The sequence below is a fragment of the Ursus maritimus genome, unplaced genomic scaffold (genome assembly GCF_017311325.1).
Source record: "Ursus maritimus isolate PB19 unplaced genomic scaffold, ASM1731132v1 scaffold_14, whole genome shotgun sequence".
NCBI lineage: Eukaryota > Metazoa > Chordata > Mammalia > Carnivora > Ursidae > Ursus > Ursus maritimus.
Genome location: NW_024423786.1, coordinates 12,855,799 through 12,869,790, shown reverse-complemented (window position 1 = coordinate 12,869,790; position 13,992 = coordinate 12,855,799). Strand labels below are relative to the sequence as shown.

Genomic DNA, 13,992 nt, shown 5'->3' with positions numbered 1-13,992 from the left:
TCCTTGATTAATTATGAACATTTTTTTCAGGGCTAGTCTGACTTCTCAGTTATTTTTCTTGGCCACACTGGGATCTCTGCTTACGAACACTTGGATTCGGGCTTATTTTATTTTACTTTTTCTCCTGGGAAGTAGATGTATCATATTATTGCTAGACAATTTAATTGTAAATTAACACAATGACCCATAACCAAATCCACAGGATGAGTTTTCTCAAAGTGCTTCTTTTCTCTTCCAACTACTGCAGATGGGTGTAGCCATACGGACTTCTTCATCACCTATATAGNNNNCTTTCCATGGACATCTGTTACTGTAACCCTGCATTGTTTAAACATTTTTATTGCAACACAAGGAGGTAGCATGTAAATATTCTTGGCGTGGGTGGCCGATTATCATCTTTCATGACTGCTCTGAAACTGTGGTTCTTTTCCTGCCAACTGCTGATGTTCACTATTGTTTCTTCCCTGTTCCTGTGGACTGTGCAGTGATTGTAGTGAGGGAAGGGTCTGGCGTGCAGAATCCATGACTTGATGACTTTTCCTCCTCAGGTGGACCCTGATCAGGACGCCTCTCGAAGCAGGTTGCGAAATGCCCAAGACAAGATGGTGTACTCCCTGGTCTCTGTGCCTGAGGGCAATGACATCTCCTCCATTTTTGAGCTAGACCCCACCACTCTCCGTGGAGGTGATAGCCTTGTTCCAAGGTAGGATTCTAAAATGGCTTATCCTGAGTGAGTCAGAGCTGGTATACGTGGCCTGGCTGGGTTTCTTGGAATCCAAATCATCATTGCCTTTCTTGAAGCTTAAGGATTTGTTCTGGTTGCCCATTGGAATGGCAGCTACTTTTTTTTTTTTTTTTATGGCTCATTAATTACAAGTTCTCAGGAGTTGCCAAGAAGTGTTTTATTAGGTAAACAAGTCAAACTATAAGCTCAAGTAGCTCCATATTTCTAGTTTCCTCGACTCATGTCCTCATTCCCAAACTTGAGAGGTCTCCTAGTCAACTGAATAAACAGTTGTAAAGAAATTCTGGAAAATAGAGTATTTGCAGTTCACTGAGTATGTAGTAGAGTATTGAGAAGTCAGACCAGTGTTCTTTGGTTATTTTGTTAAATTTGATTCTTAGTTTGGTTGCAGAAGAATGCATTTTGGTGGAGGGAATAACTGGGCTCTAAGTGGGATGAGAACTCATGCTTAACACCAAAATCAGCAGCAATATTAATAAAGGCTTACATTTATTGAGTGCTGACTGCATGCCATGTTCAATGCTGAGTACTTTAATTTGTGTTACATAATTTCATCTTCACAACCCTCCCACCCCGTGAGCTAGGTATTACTATTTGCCCCTTCTTCTAGGTGAAGACACTAAAGCTCAGAGTGTTCATATATGTCATTGCCGTTTCCCTGTCAAATTATCAGACGTCAGCCAGTCCCTTTGCAGAGTCCAAAATCTTAAACACTGAAGACGGACAGGGTTGTTGGGGGCAATGCTGACTTTTCAACACAGCATTCGTTAGCGGCAATCTCATTAGCATCTGTACGTTTTACACGTGGGCCCTCTCATTGAGTATCTTTTTGTGATTCATTATTTATATATGTCATTGCCGTTTCCCTGTTCAACCTGGCGGTGAAACTGGTCAGTGCCGCGTGGGTGCTATCAGCAGTAGAGGAGAACCTTCCTTGTGCTGTTGAAGTGATAAACGGAGGACAGTGTCCACATAGGAGAGATTTTACATTGCAAGGAGGCCTTCCATGACCATCCAGTTAAAGGGTTGCTTGGTTCTTAAACTTTGCTGGGTTGTTAATTCCTTGAGAATCTGGGGAAAGCTAGAGATGTTTCTCTAGAAAATCCCAAGTATGTGCACAGCTTTGCATTCTCCAGGGTTGGAACTCCTGATTTAGACTGCTTTTTTTTTTTTTAAATAACAGATTTGTTGAGATCTAAGTCATATGGGGATGAGCAGAGTCAGGCAGTTATCATCACAGTTTGAGAACATTTTTCCCCCAAAAAAGAACATTATACCCTTTCTGCATCATTCTCATTTCCCCCTCCAACCTTAGACTCACCTGGGTCCTGTCTTTAGCGATCTGCCTGTTCTGGACATTTCATATAAATGTAACATGTGGTCTTTTGCGACTGGCTTATTTCACTTAGTATTTTAAGATTCATCCATGTTCTAGCATGTATTAGTGCTTCATTTTATTTTATTGCTGAATAATATTCCATTATGTAGTTATGCCATATTGTATTTAGCCACTTATTTTTTCATGTTTTATTTTTCTAAAAGAAGAGTTAATACCCCTCCTTTTAAAAAAATGTTATTTATTGATTTGTTTGTTTATTTAAAGTAATCTCTGTGCCCAACTTGGGGCTCGAACTCATGACCCCGAGATCAAGAATCGCTTGCTCTACTGACTGAGCCAGCCAGCACCCCATATTTACCTCCTTATTACCTGATGGCCATTTGGGTTGTTTGCCCTTTTTGGTTCACAGGCTGCTGTGAACATTCGTGTATACATTTTGTGGGGGAGGAAACGTAAGTTTCCATTCTCTTGGGTATATACCTTGGAGTTGAATGCTACATCATATGGTAACTGACCTTTTGAGGAAGGCTAGACCATTTTTCAACATGGATGCACATTTTACATTCCCACCATCTGTGTGTGAGCGTTCGCTTTCTCTACACTCTCTCTCTCCAGTGCTTGTTACTGTCTTTTTATGTGAGCCATCCAGGTAAGTGTGAAGCGACACCTCATTGTGGTTTTGATTTGTGCTTCTCTGGGGCCTAATAAGGTTCATCGTCTTTTCTTATTGGCCACTTGTGTATCATCTTAGGAGAATTTTTCCCGTTTAAAAAATTGAGTTGTCTTTTTTATTATTGAGTTTTTAAGTGTTCTTTATTCTAGATATAAACCCCTTACCAGATATATGATTTGCAAGAATTGTCTCCCATTCTCTAGGTTGTCTTCACTTTCTAGATGGTATCTTTTGAAGTAGAAAAGTTTTTAATTCTGTCAAAGTCCAATTTATCTATTTCTTCCTTTGATTTCTTAAGCTTTTGGTTCCTTAAGAAACCATTATGCATTCCAAGGTCATAAACAATGATGCTGATGTTTTCTTCTAAGAGTTCTATAGTTTTTGCTCTTTAGTCTCAGGTCTTTGATCCATTTTGAGATCCCTTTAAAATGTGGTTTGTAGTATGGTACATTGCTTTTTATGTTTTTTAACATTTTATTTACTTTGAGAGAGAGCGCGCGCGCGAGTACAGGGGGAGGGGCAGAGGCAGAGGGAGAGAGAGAGAATCCCAGATAGACTCCACTCTGAGTACGGAGCCCAATGCTGGGCTCAATTTTGTGACCCTGAGCTGAAATCAAGAGTGGGATGTTCAGCCTGCTGAGCCACCCAGGTGCCCCTTATAGATTGCTTTTTAAAAGCTTCCTTTCTCATTGACTTGTTAACTAGATGAGTACAGGTCTGTAGAACCCAGTTGCATTTTGGTTTAAGTAAGTTTCCATATGTCATGTCCTCTGTTCTGGTAGTTATTTAATGAATTTGGTTAGGTTCCCAGGAGACAAGGGAATGACATTTATATTACATGCTAAATGATTTAGTTTGCAAGGAATAACAAAGAATAGGACGCTGTGATTCGAAATATCATTGTTTTATTAGAAGGTGCTTCGTGGCATTCCCTTGGCAAGGGGAGTAAGGTTCTAGTTGGCCATATTCCCCAATGGGTTCGAAATGCACATGATCCTGTAGGAAGGGGGAAGTGAGTCTAATCTTTGAGGTGAGATGGCCAAGCAGCTTTGGCTGGTTAGAGACCCTGCTTCCATATCCACTTTGATTCATTTTTGTTTCTCTGTTTGAAAACTCTTGGTGGACAGTTGTCCATAGGTAGATGGATTCTAAACTCTTAAACAAGGGAAGTCTTGTTTTCACCATGGAAAAAGTGTCTGGTATGGTCTACCAGTGTTAGTTACCAGTTATGATCTTGGACTTGGTCTTAGCTTTAAAATTTTTTATCCATTTTTGCCTTTGACCAACAACCCAAGAGCCAGAATTGATTGAATGGGCTTCTTATTCATTGGTCCTGTGGAGGGATAAAAAAACCTTAGGTGTAGTACACTCATTTCCCTGCATCTTAAAGTTGTGCTAAATATTGCTTGTTTGAAGGTCTGGAAGTCTGAAAGTAGATAAATGAATGTCTCAGAAATGGTATCAGCAAAGGAATTTTTGTGATAGTCACTGGTTAAAAGAATCTTTCCAAGCCAAAATGAAAAGGATAATGGCAAATCCTGGACATATTAAACAATATAATAAAATTCAATATATGTAAAATAGATGAATTAAATGAACCTTGGGAGAGCATCCAACTTTGTGGCTGTTTTATAACTGTCCTGCTCTCATGGCTTTTGAGTTAAGGATGGGAATGGGATTTGGGATGAATTGATAGAATGCCCTTTGTGTCTTAAATGTAATTTGACCTAGGACTTTATAGAATGTGATCATCCAATTAAAAGCTAAGCTCCAAGTTTTGGTTATACTTTGAAATTAAGAAAATGAGTCCAAGTCTCTCAGAAGAAAAAGAATTGCAAACCTATGTCAGATTTCTTCTTCATGTTGCTTCATGTATATTCATTCTAGTTTACATAAATATCGCTATGGTTGCCCTTACTTCCAATGTTCAAGGCATTTAGAATGAGGGAAAGCAAAAGGCAGAGAGGATGTACTGAAGTTGGTGTCTGGTTTGATACTTTCCCTGCCCTCACCTCTTTTCCATGTCTATACCATTGCTCTAAATTCCCCTTAATGCAAATGATGTCTGTGGTCCCTTGTCTGCCCCAGCCCCAACAAAGTTCAAAGTTCCAACTCAAGTTTTCTGTGACAAAAAACTTCCATGATTTTCTGAAGCCTCATTGATCTCCTCTTCTAAAGGTCCTTCAGTACTTACCTTGACTGCTCCCAACTTAATGCTTTTTAATGTGCATTTCCCGTTACTTACTATTGCTTGATGTTCATTGATCTTGTCTCACTAATGTGGTAGATTCTTGATGCAAGAATTATGCCATTATTTCTACTACTCCCTTAAGGCAAATTGAAAAACATTATAAAATTATCCATGTTCACTGTAAAAAAAACAACAAAAATGTTAATGTCATGGAGAGCAAAGAAGCAAATAAAAATTAAATAAAAATTTAACTATTGAGAGATAACCACTGTTAACATTATGGTTTATGTAGTTTTCGACAAGTCTCTGGGCATACAGGTAACATGTATATAATTTATCATAAATAGAATTATAAGCTATTTTTAACATTTTTCACTATGTTCTGTACATATTTCCAAGTATATATGGAATATAATCACTTTAAATATTTAGTATTCTAGTGTATGTCCTACAATAAACTAGTCCATTATTGAGGCATTGGATTGTTTACAACTCTTGTAAATAATGCTTTGTTCAATGTCTCTATGCCCCGGTTTGTACTTGTGCTGTCATTTTAAGTGAAAAATCTAAAAATGGGATTGCTAGATGAAAAGGTAGATACATTTTACTTATTTTATAAAGTGCCAGACTCCCTTCCAGAGTTTCACCTGTTAACCTCTCCTCACTCTCCTGGTGAGAGTGTAATTTCCCTAAGCTCTTGTAAATACTGGGTTGGTTATGTCAGTCTCTAAGATCTTTGGAATATGATAGAGTAAAATGATACATAGTTTTAATTTATATAAATTGTATACTAAGGAGATTGAATGTATACTTCCAAGTTTATTGGCCATTTATATTGCTTTATTAAATTCCTGGCTTATGTCCTAGGCTCATTTTCATTTCCAGTATTCATGTTATTTTCTTACTGATTTTGAAGATCTCTTTATAAATGCAGATTAATAACCTTGTTATCCTATGTGGTATTCTTTCATTTTCCCAGGTTGTCTTTTTTCTTTCAGCTTTGTTCCTGATTTTTTTTTTCTTCTTTACAGAAGATATAAAATTTGGGGTGGGGGGATGGGTTAGCCCGCTGATGGGAATTAAGGAGGGCACGTGTTGTGATGAGCACTGGGTGTTCTACAGAAACAATGGATCGTGGAACACTACATCAAAAACTAATGAAGTGCTGTATGGTGACTAACATAACATAACACAAAATCAATAAGTAAATAATCATATGACTTGCAAAAAAATTTTTTTTTAATTTGAAAAAAAAACATTTGTTATTGGAAAAAAATTAGATGAGATAAAATACATTATTATCTTAATAGATGTTGAAATGTATTTGGAAAAAATACTCCTTATTTTATTTTATACTTGAAAAGATAAAAAATAGAATAAAAAAATTTTAACTGTATTATAAGATGTATCCATCTTTGACTTTTAAAATTTATGGACTTTGTATGTTGTTGCATGCTTCAGAGGCTTTCCCTACTACAAGATTATTAAATGTTAACTCCTATTTTATCCTAGTAATTTTATTTTTTGCTTTTTTGATCCATACGAAAATGTCAGGTGTTGCTTTATCCACTCTGATGACATGCATTAGTATATACTCAGGAAATACTTGTTACTCTGTCTCCTCAGTCTGTTCTGAGATACTCATTCATAGGAGTGATCTTTTATTTAGAAATATAGTATATCCCAGTGTTAGAATCCTTATGAATGATTTCTTATTGTAAATAGATTAGAATATATCTCAGTGCGCAGCCATTTGCTTCTCAGTCTGTATTGTCCAGTGTATGTAACAAAAAAACGTTTTGGTGATCCCTTTTTATTTTGGTAGAATATATTCTAGGCCAGTGGCTATAGAGAACCTAAAAATTCCTGTCCCCCAAATCCTTTTTTCCCCCCACTTCAGAAACTCCTACGTCCGGCTCAGACACCTGTGCACTAATACCTGGGTTCACAGCACAAATATCCCCATCGACAAAGAAGAGGAAAAACCCGTGATGCTGAAAGTAAGTTCGGGAACTTGGCTGCCTCCTTTGGCTCTTGTGTTCCCTAATGAAAGGGCTCCTTTGAGAACAGGTGGGGGAGTAGGGACTGCATTTTGTTGGTTTGGCCAGTGTGTGGTCATGGACAAACTTGAATGCAGTGAAAGAATTCTCTCCAAGGGACCTGGCTCAAGCAAGCCCAGGCTTTTTGAAATAACCAGAACTTTTTTATTCCATGGCTTTTGCCCTAAAGGTTGAGCAATTGTCTGGGTTTCCTGTCTGTCTGAAGGATGATTTTGGCTCAGGGAATGTTTGCTTGTGCCTTCAGGCTCATCAGATACCTAGTCAGTTTCCCCCGATTTTTATTATTTCTTTCTCTCTCTGTGTATTTAAATATACTTTTATTTTTTGAGAGTTGTCTCAGCCCCTTTAGTTTCTCTCCCTGAACTCACCGCCCTCTCCATCACTACCTTCTCCAGGGTCATAGAGCATACATTCACAAACGTAGGGATTTTGTTTTTAACAAGTGAAATGATATGCTCACGTTGTTTTTAGCGATGGGGGAGGTCACTGGAATTTTTTTCTTCTATTTTTATGAACATTTTCAGGTATACAGAAGAAGTGAAGGAACGGGTGCATTGTCTACCCTTATAATACTCTGAGTCCGTAATTACCATTTTGCTCATTTGCTTTTTCCTTGTGTATTTATATGCATGTTTTTAAATTTAACAGTCTTAACCAGCTTCCTTTAACAAGTATAAAATGATACCAGAGCCCGTTTTCTGCCTCACACTTCCCCACAGTAAGACTCTCCAGAGGTAACAACTGTTAAGGAACTTCCTTCCAGATGTTTTCTGTGTCTAGTTAATTTTAGCTGCAGGATAGCTCCAGCCTAGTGCGCCTTAAGTTTAGTGTCTGATTAACGTGTTGCTCTCTCAGTCCGAGACAGTTGCGTAAAGACCGTTTTGCTCTTCAGATCGGCACCTCCCCCGTGAAAGAGGATAAGGAAGCGTTTGCCATAGTTCCAGTCTCCCCCGCTGAGGTCCGGGACCTGGATTTTGCCAACGATGCCAGCAAGGTGCTGGGCTCCATAGCCGGGAAGCTGGAGAAGGGCACCATCACCCAGAATGAAAGAAGGTGAGGGCTTCCCGCAAGAACCAGGCACGCTCATCCTCAGCCACCACGGATTTTTGAAATCCCGTGCTTGCAGAAAGAGAAAATGCCAACTCTGAACAGCCTTGTGTGAGAGGAGCAGGCCTTAGCATTTGTATGTGGCTTCAACCTGTGGCTTTCAAAAACCACATTCACTTCTTTGAAAGTCTCTAAAGTTGAAAAGATCGGTCTTTTTCTCTGTCTCCAATTTGGCTTCTGGAACTACCTAGCTAAATGTTGGGGGCCAGTGTTACTCTGAAATAAAATTTTTGATGGCTCATATTTTGTGAAGGTGGTTATCCTTTTGTGGACAGTAATGTGGGTATTTTACTCTTTTTGGCAATTGGTTGTCACTTTCAGGGAAATTGGGAAGAATGGATCTGCTTATGTTTAACTGGCTCATTAGGCCTGAGTCTTCCAAGGTGAAGCTTCCAACCTATTGGACGTTGAACGTTTCCTATCTCTAATAGCTTCTTTTCCCCTAAGGTCTGTGACCAAGCTGCTGGAAGACTTGGTTTACTTTGTCACGGGCGGCACTAACTCTGGTCAAGATGTCCTTGAGGTGGTCTTCTCCAAGCCCAACAGAGAACGGCAGAAGCTGATGAGAGAACAGAATATCCTCAAGCAGGTCTGTGAGATGCGATACACCAGGATCTTTGTAAGACATCAGTGGGATTGCTGCTCTTACACAGGGATGTGGATGTTTCCCACCTGGAAGGCTTGATCAAGTGACTTTGGAGAAAACAGACTTGATTTTGTGAGCAATGTTGAGTTCATAACAGTCTTGAGTGGAAGGCACAGCGTTTACGTGTACCTCCTGCCCACGCACACGCACAGCCTTTCCCGTCATTAACGTGCCACTGCGGTGGCTGAACCTGCAGTCCCCCAAAATCTGTAGCTCACATTAGGGTTTGCTCTTGGTGTTCTACCCTCATTCTTTGGGTTTAGGCCAATGTATAATGACATATCCGTCCTTATAGTATCATGCCCAGTATTTTCACTGTCCTAAAAATCCTCCATTTTCTGCCTGTTTATCCTTCCCTCCCCTCACCCCCAGCCACCACTGATCCTTTTATTAACTTCATAGTTTAACCTTTTCCAGAATGTCCTGGAATCATATAGTTGGAATCATACAGTATGTAGCGTTTCCAGACGGTGTTCTTTCACTTAGTAATATGCATCTAAGATTCCTCTGTGTCTTTTCAGAGCTTCATAGCTCAGTTCAATTGAAAACACGCTTGTTGAATATCAACGTGTGAGAATTCACCTGTTAGGAACTCCAAGAAGAGTTTGCTTGACAACTTTATTTTCATCAAAAATAATAGCAAGTGCTGTGTGTCCTTAAGGTTATTTCATAGGTCTGGGGGATGAGGAGTGTTTGATAAATAGGGAACTCTATAAACCACCAGAAAATCTTACCATGAAGAATGGGTAAATGGCTTACAGGACATATATAGATGGTATTATCCGGTGTAAATTTAAACTGGTGTGAAGACAAATGATAGGGAGGTGACAAGGGTAGATGGAGTGCACAGGGCTGCATACAGTACAGTTCTCTAAAGCTGAATATGGGCCATTTCCTTGGCTTAGAAATCCCTGGCCCCTAACCCCCAAAGAAAAACACATTAGTTACTAGTCCTACAGTTTTCCATAGGAACTTGGGATTTGAGAATCCTTTCTCCTGTCAGTTGATGATAGACAAAATTTATTAACACGCCATCATGTTTCAGCAAGGATTTCCCATCCAAGAATAAATTAGGTCCAGCTGTTTCATGGGATGAGTCCCAGATTAGACCTCTGGCTCTATGCCAATGCTCATTTTCCACCGTAGTGATTCCTTGAGGGACCGGAATGATCGGATTTCATGGCAGAAGCCTTCATTGAGCACTATCTTTATGCAACTGACAGTTATTATCTCCTTTTAGCCTTAGGACCCCCTTGGGAGCTGGGTGGTCTTCTTTCCATTTTATTGAGGAGAAAACCCGAAGTTACCTCGACTGCTTTATACTGCTAGGGAGTAATGCAGGAGTGTGATCTCAGCCCAGAATCTGCTAATTCCAGAGTCTGTGCTCTTAACCGTTGCCCTGCACACCGTACTTGCAAGTGTTTGAGGACCAGTTAGGTCCGGGTGGCCTGAATTCAGTGAGTAGCCAGTCTCAGTTGATGGATTGCATATGATTTTCAGGTAATTGATGTTGGTCTAGAGAGAGTTGCTGGTGCAGTCCCGCCACCTGTGAGGTTATGTTAGTTTGAGACGAAGGGCTAGCCATGAACACTCTAAATGATGGCGGTGTCTGTTCTTCTTTCTCACCATCAGATCTTCAAGTTGTTACAAGCCCCATTCACAGACTGTGGCGATGGCCCCATGCTGCGGCTGGAGGAGCTAGGGGACCAGCGGCACGCCCCTTTCAGACATATCTGCCGGCTCTGCTACAGGGTCCTGAGACACTCGCAGCAAGACTACAGGAAAAACCAGGTTGGGATTCAGGGTTGATTGAAGTTCATATACTTGCCTCATGAGTTTTAAGTCTTTCATCTGTCATTATTTAATCACTAGAGAATAGTTTATTAAGTTTGAGCTTAGAAAGGAAATATATTTTTGCAAGCCTGAGAAAAAGACAGAGTCCTTAGGAAAGATACCTGAGAAGTCCCCTTCAGCAGCCACCTTTCAATGAGATTTTATGTTTTGACATTGGTATTAATTACATTTCTAGTGTTTTTCATGCCAACTTACCTTAAGGTTTAGGAAAATGATTGCATGCGTTTATATTAAAAGTAGAGCAGAATGTTTTCTTCCGCTCCCTTCCATATCCTCCGTGTCTGCTGGTAACTTTCTCTTTAGTTTGGTTTTGGCTCATGTTTTATGGCATTCGAAGTCCTCGTGTATGTCATGGCACTGTATATGTTATCCTCTCCCTGTAAAATAAATGTTCTAAACTCTCTGCGGGTTCCCATCAATTTGAGATTTTAAGGAAACCTGTGAACTGTGTTGTCACATTGTGTAGTTTTCAGCTGGAACGACTTTGTCCCCCAGGAAGTAACTTGGCAACGTCGGGAGACCTTTTGAGTGTCACCACTTGGAGGTGCTACTGGCGTGTGTAGTGTAGAAGGAATATCCAGGAATGCACAGGACATCCCTGACAACAGTTATCCAGCCCCGAAAGTCAGTAGTGCTGAGGTTGAGGACCCCTGCACTTTGTGACATGAAGTGCTGGAGGTGCACAGATGTCGCTTACGACAACCTTGACTCCCAGTCTCTGCAGTGTGTTACAAAAGGCTTTTGTTGGTAAACTTTTGACTGCCACGACATCTGGCCTTTAAATTTAAACTTCTCTCTGTAATTAAAGTGTATAGGTTTTGTCACAAAGATAGTGTTAAACTGAAGCAGTGCTCTAAAGTATCAGAACCTTGTTAACACGTATTGCTAAGCCTTTGGCTTGGCCTTTACTGCTGTTGAAATGGAAAGTATCCTATACCTGTGATGCTGTGTTCATTAGTGTGGACATGTGGTCCTTGGGTGCTCTGGTGGCTTTCAGTCCACCTGCAGTGCTCGAATAGTGCGAAGAGATTTTATTCTCTTCCTCTCTGCCACCTGCAGACGAGGATACAGCAGAGACTTCCGTGTGTGCCAGCACGTTTTGCTTGTACATGAAAACGCCCAACCAGTCCCTCTTGCTGCTGCTACCTTGACTGTCTTTGCTTGATGTCTACAGATTCTCTGCTGCTTGGCAGTAGTATGTCCCTGAAGGCTGGTAAATTCCCAAACATGCATCCTTATTGAGCATGGGCTGAAAAGTGGCCAGTGTCCACTGTGGACACGCTGCATAGTTTTTAGGATTTGGGGATTAATTTAAAAAAATGAAGCCAAGTTTCAAGGGCTCTTAGAACTTTCAGTAAACAAATAGTCTGTCTTAGGAAGGGATATATCTTTGAATAGAAACCTATATCTGCAAGAGGCTTCCCTGAGTTCTCATGTATTTTTATGGAATGTCACGTCTGATCCCCAAAGAGAGAAGCCAGAGATGTTTTCGTACGTTCTGTGAATCTGATTTACTGGCCTAGGTATTCCTAACTTGCTCCTGCTACGCATTGGCTTTAGAAATGTGTTTTCACCCCAGATAAAGAGAACAGAATGGGGTAATATTGTTCTAAATATCTAGGTAGGCTTAAGTGTGTTTATTCAGGAGCACAGAGCAGTAAGGCACAGTTAAATCCTCTTGAATTAGTAATAAAATCAGAACTGGAAAACAGCTTTTGACCTTTCAGAAAAATAAGTCACCGCATTAATATTTATACTGTGCACTTAATAAAATGCCCATCTGTACATATGAGATAATTTGCTTAATTGCATTTGCATGGTGGGTTTAGTAAAATGAAGGATGTGGGGGAGTTTGCAGCTGCTGTCCTAGATTGGAAAGTTGTGGAAAGATGCTCCACTAGGATTTCCCTTATGAACAATAATTCTCATCAGGGACTATTGCTACTTTCCTTAGTTTTGGGTTAACCTTAATATCTTTTGTTGTCCCAGCTGACCTCTCTTTTCTTCCTTAAAAGGAGTACATAGCCAAGCAGTTTGGCTTCATGCAGAAGCAGATTGGCTATGATGTGTTGGCCGAAGACACCATCACTGCCCTGCTTCACAATAACCGAAAACTCCTGGAGAAACACATCACCGCTGCTGAGATCGACACGTTTGTCAGTCTGGTGCGAAAGAACAGGGAGCCCAGGTGAGGCAGCAGTGGGCCCGATCGGGGGAAGGTGTCCAGGCATTGAAGATGCAGGCCCTCGGCTAGTCGTGGTGCCTTCGGCTAGGTTTCCTTTCTGAGGGCGGCTAGCGACAGATTTCAGTTAGGCCGGTCTAGAGAGGCTCTTGGATGAGTAGTAGCAAGAACATGGGATTGGGATAGACCCGTAGTGGAATCCCAGCGCTAACATTTACTAGCTGGGTGACCTTTGCTTTCCCCTTGAGCTTTAATTTCCTTCTATGCTAAATGGATGATTATGAAAATTGAATGAGAATAAATGCATGGGAAGTGCCTGGTACTTAGTGGATGCACAGTAAATGACAGTTTTGGCCAGTCAGTCACAGTTTAGCACCCCCTGATTATCAGAACACCTCCCCCAAATATCAGCAGTAAGAGTCTTTTGCAAACTTAGTTGTTACTTGAGTGTTTTTATTTTATGTTAGAATTCTATCTTTTCTCTTTGCATAGATCTCCCCCTCTTCTTATTCTCTTCCCTCTTCTCCTGATTAAGATCCACAGTATTGGGCTGGTGGCTCAGTGGGTAAAGCATCTGCCTTTGGCTCGGGTCATGGTCCCAGGGTCCTGAGATCGAGCCCTGCATTGGACACCCTGCTCAGTGGGGAGTCAGCTTCTCCTTCTCCCTCTGCCCCTCCCGCCGCTTGTGCACGCATGCTCTCTTTCTCTCAAATAAATAAATAAAATCTTTAAAAAGAAAAAAGGTATCCACAACATTTTAGCAGTGGGAAATAGTTTATAATATAGGTATCGTGAATGGTCACACTGGAGAGCCGATAATGTTGTTGTAAAATGACTCCTCCCACCCATAAAGATAAATAACGTTCGTGGAGCATTCTCACGTACCAGGAGCCGAACTAAGTCAGCACTTGCCATGAATTACCTCACTTAATCCTCAGGACAGTTCTCTGAGGTTATACATTACCCTCTGCTATAGATGAGGAGAGTGAAGTGCAGCGAGGTCCAGAAACTTCCTCGAGTCACACTGCATACTGGAACATAACTAAGGAGGATCAGAGCAGGGATCCAGCCGGGGCACTCGGGCCTCAGAGCCTTTCCTCACCTGTCTGCTTCCCCTCCACCTCCCCCACCGCTCCCTTACGTGAGCTTCTGCCTTGTCTCGTTCTTTCTGCGCGTTTTTGCCTCATCCCGTCCT

The 13,992-nt window shown here is 40.8% G+C and overlaps 1 protein-coding gene across 1 annotated transcript in view; it reads left to right on the top strand.

Moving 5' to 3' along the window:
- ITPR1 (inositol 1,4,5-trisphosphate receptor type 1) overlaps positions 1 to 13,992 on the top strand; it is a 322,384-nt gene that overhangs the window by 140,473 nt on the left and 167,919 nt on the right. The window contains exons 13-18 of the mRNA XM_040628531.1: positions 549 to 703; positions 6,849 to 6,948; positions 7,901 to 8,061; positions 8,563 to 8,704; positions 10,394 to 10,552; positions 12,631 to 12,803. Coding sequence (XP_040484465.1) covers positions 549 to 703; positions 6,849 to 6,948; positions 7,901 to 8,061; positions 8,563 to 8,704; positions 10,394 to 10,552; positions 12,631 to 12,803 — 890 coding nt within the window. The remainder of the gene's footprint in view (positions 1 to 548; positions 704 to 6,848; positions 6,949 to 7,900; positions 8,062 to 8,562; positions 8,705 to 10,393; positions 10,553 to 12,630; positions 12,804 to 13,992) is intronic.